Here is a 3,363-nt window from a genome sequence, read left to right as displayed (position 1 = left end):
AGAAAGTGGTATTGGATGGCTGGGCGTGGTGGCTCACGCCTATAGTCCCAGCACTTTGGGAGACCAAGGTGGGTGGATCACCTGAGGTCAGGAGTTCAAGACGAGCCTGGCCAACATGGTGAAATTTTGTCTCTACTAAAACTACAACAATTAGCCAGGCATGGTGGCAGTCACCTGTAATCCCAACTACTCAGGAGGCTGAGGCAGGAGAATCATTTGAACCTGGAAGGCGGAGGTTGCAGTGAGCCAAGATAGTGCTTCTGCACTCCAGCCTGGGCAACAGAGTGAGACTCTGTCTTAAAAAATGTGGCATTTGAACCAGAACGTCGTGAGTAGGCAGGAGTTCCACCAGTGAAGGTGGGGGTGCCATTGAGAAAGGAGAGGACGAGGTGTATGGGAGATGAAATTCAGCAGCATCAGAGAATATCCTGTGCATTGCCTCTCCATGGTTTTGGGTACTGAATGCTAGGATTTTGGGGCAGGCCATGAAGGGAATTAAAACATTCAAAACATGAAACAACTTAGCAATAACACTGACGTAATCACCATTGCAGTTTAACTGTCTAAGCATCTAAAAGCATTGTCACAATTGTACCGTTTCTTACTCCTCTCAGCTCTATGTTGCCGTTGGAGTAGAGCTGTTCACTGATCTTACCATGGTCTCTAATAGGACGGTGTTCTCACACATTCTAGAACACGCTGTCTTTGGTGCTGACATGGAGTCACACTATATTGCTGTCACTCATTACTTGACAGTCTCAGTCCTGTGTTCCTCTTGACAGACCTCCCACTGGTGGTATAGATTTATTGTTGAGAAGCTGGTTGGGCACAGTGGCTCATGCCTATAATCCCAGCACTTTGGGAGGCCGAGGCAGGTGGATCACCTGAGGTCAGGGGTTCAAGACCAGCCTGGCCAACATGATGACACCTTGCCTTTATTAAAAATACAAAAAATTAGCCAGGTGTGGTGGGGGCTGTCTATAATCCTAGCTACTTGGGAGACTGAGACAGGAGAATTGCTTGAGTCTGGGAGGCAGAGGTTGCACTGAGCTGAGAGCACGCCATTGCACTCCAGCTTGGGCTACAAGAATGAAACTCCATTTAAAAAAAAAATAAGACTGCCTGAGTTCAAGCTCCAGCTCTACCGTTTATTGGTTATGTGGCCTTGGGCAAGTTGCTAAACCTCTTTGTGCCTTAATTTCTTCAACTGTAAACATGGTTTGGCTGTGAACCCACCCAAATCTCATCTTAAATTGTGATCTGAATTGTAATCCCCAAGTTTTGAGGGAGAGACCCGGTGAGAGGTGATTGGATCATGGGAGCAGTTTCCGCCATGCTGTTCTCATGACACTGAGAGTTCTCACGAGATCTGGTTGTTTGCTAAGTTCTGGCATCTCCCCTGTTCGCTTGCTCTCTCTCCTGCCACCTTGTGACGAAGGTGCTTGCTTCCCCTTCGCCTTCCATTGTGATTTTAAGTTTCCTGAGGCCTCACCAGCCATGCGAAACTGAATCAATGAAACCCCCTTTCTTTATAAAGTGCCTTGTCTCAGGTAGTATCTTTATAGTAGTGTGAAAATGGACTTACACATGGGGTTAATAATGTTACCTACTTTTATAGGGCTTTATTGTCCTTAAGTGAGTTAATACACATAAAGCACTTAAAACAGTGCTGTGCACAGAATAAGTACCTTTAGTAAGTGTTGGCTTTTGTTATTTATAATATTATATTCAGTTTGACCTACTGGCTAGAATTGGGCAGCATATTTATAAGGGTTTATGGGGCCGGGCACGGTGGCTCACGCCTGTAATCCCAGCACTTTGGGAGGCCGAGGCGGGTGGATCACTAGGTCAAGAGATCGAGACCATCCTGGCCAACATGGTGAAACCCCGTCTCTACTAAAACTACAAAAAATTAGCTGGGCATGGTGGCGCGTGCCTGTAATCCCAGCTACTCAGGAGGCTGAGGCAGGAGAATTGCCTGAACCCAGGAGGTGGAGGTTGCGGTGAGCCGAGATCGCGCCATTGCACTCCAGCTTGGGTAACAAGAGCGAAACTCCGTCTCAAAAAAAAAAAATAAATAAATAAGGGTTTATGGCCAAGAGGTATGCCACAACATTCTGTTCACTGAGACAAGACGACCAGAAAAATGCCTCCTTCCCAACTTGACCCATAGCTACAACGAACAGCCAGGTATAAAGGTGAAACATTTTTATTTAGTTTCATCACAGAGGTTAAATAGACTTTTATGACAGTCATCCATACAAAATATAACAAAGGTTGTGGGCATAAATAAGAATGGTCCTAACTAACTATTCTGTTTTTATAATGCACAGTTCTTTTAGTTGATTACAAATATGAAGTATATTACCTCAAGATGCTGAGATTTTCAAATTCTATTTAGCAATTTCCAAAAACTGAATTCTAGAACTAAAGACATATAAAAAGATGATTTTTAAATGGAACCAGCCACCTTAAAAAATACTTTGAAAAGCATGATTTAAACTTTAGAAAATAAAACTTTTAATACTTTAAGAGATAACATGATGCAAATGTTGCTTGTTGGCCTGACTGTCCAGGACTAAGACCCTCTGGGAAGCAATAGGGCTCAGTAGTGTACCGGAACCTGCTACGGAGGTGTGTTGGTCCACAGAGACAGGATTCTCTCATTACTGGGTGACTCTTGAAATGAAGCCTTTGCTTTCATTATGCATTTGGCTTTATAATCTTCATTGACAAATAGTTCTGAAAAGGAAAAAGAAACAGTGGTTAAAAAAAATATGTATGTATATATGTATTTCAGTTAGAGTTTCTCAATCTTGGCACTACTGACCAGATGATTTGGTCAGTAATTTTGAACCAGATGATTCTTTCTTGTTGGGGAGTGTCCTGTGCACTGTAGCAGGTTCAGCAGCTTTCACCGGCCTCTACCCACTGAGCGCCAGTAGCACCCCCAGTTGTGGCAGCCAAAACGTCTCCAGACATTGCCAAATGTCTTCTTGGGGGTAGGGAACAAAATCTCCCCTGGTTGAGACCCATTGGTTTAAACCAATAGAATCTAAACTGGGGGAAAAAATAATAACTAGGCTAAGCGCAGTGGCTCATGCCTATAATCCCAGCACTTTGGGAGGCCAAGGTGGGCAGAGCACCTGAGGTCAGGAGTTCAAGACCAGCCTAGCCAACATGGTGAAACCCTGTCTAGACTAAAAATACAAAAATTAGCTGGGCGTGGTGGCGGGTGCCTGTAATCCCAGCTACTCAGGAGGCTGAGGCAGGAGAATTGCTTGAACCTGGGAATTGGAGGTTGCAGTGAGCCGAGGTTGTGCCACTGTACTCTGGCCTGAATGATAGAGTGAGACTCCTTCT

General features: G+C 44.6%; 1 protein-coding gene across 1 annotated transcript in view; it reads right to left on the bottom strand.

Annotated features, from left to right (window-relative positions):
- Positions 1–2,193: 2,193 nt before the first annotated feature.
- The window catches only part of MYOF (myoferlin), a 190,280-nt gene continuing 189,110 nt past the window's right edge, over positions 2,194–3,363 (bottom strand). Inside the window, exon 56 of the mRNA XM_037727745.1 lies at positions 2,194–2,742. Coding sequence (XP_037583673.1) covers positions 2,704–2,742 — 39 coding nt within the window. The 3' untranslated portion in view covers positions 2,194–2,703. The remainder of the gene's footprint in view (positions 2,743–3,363) is intronic.

The sequence above is a fragment of the Cebus imitator genome, unplaced genomic scaffold (assembly GCF_001604975.1).
Source record: "Cebus imitator isolate Cc_AM_T3 unplaced genomic scaffold, Cebus_imitator-1.0 Scaffold238, whole genome shotgun sequence".
Taxonomy (NCBI): domain Eukaryota; kingdom Metazoa; phylum Chordata; class Mammalia; order Primates; family Cebidae; genus Cebus; species Cebus imitator.
Note: the sequence above shows the minus strand (reverse complement) of the source record. Positions and strands in the feature narration are given on the sequence as shown.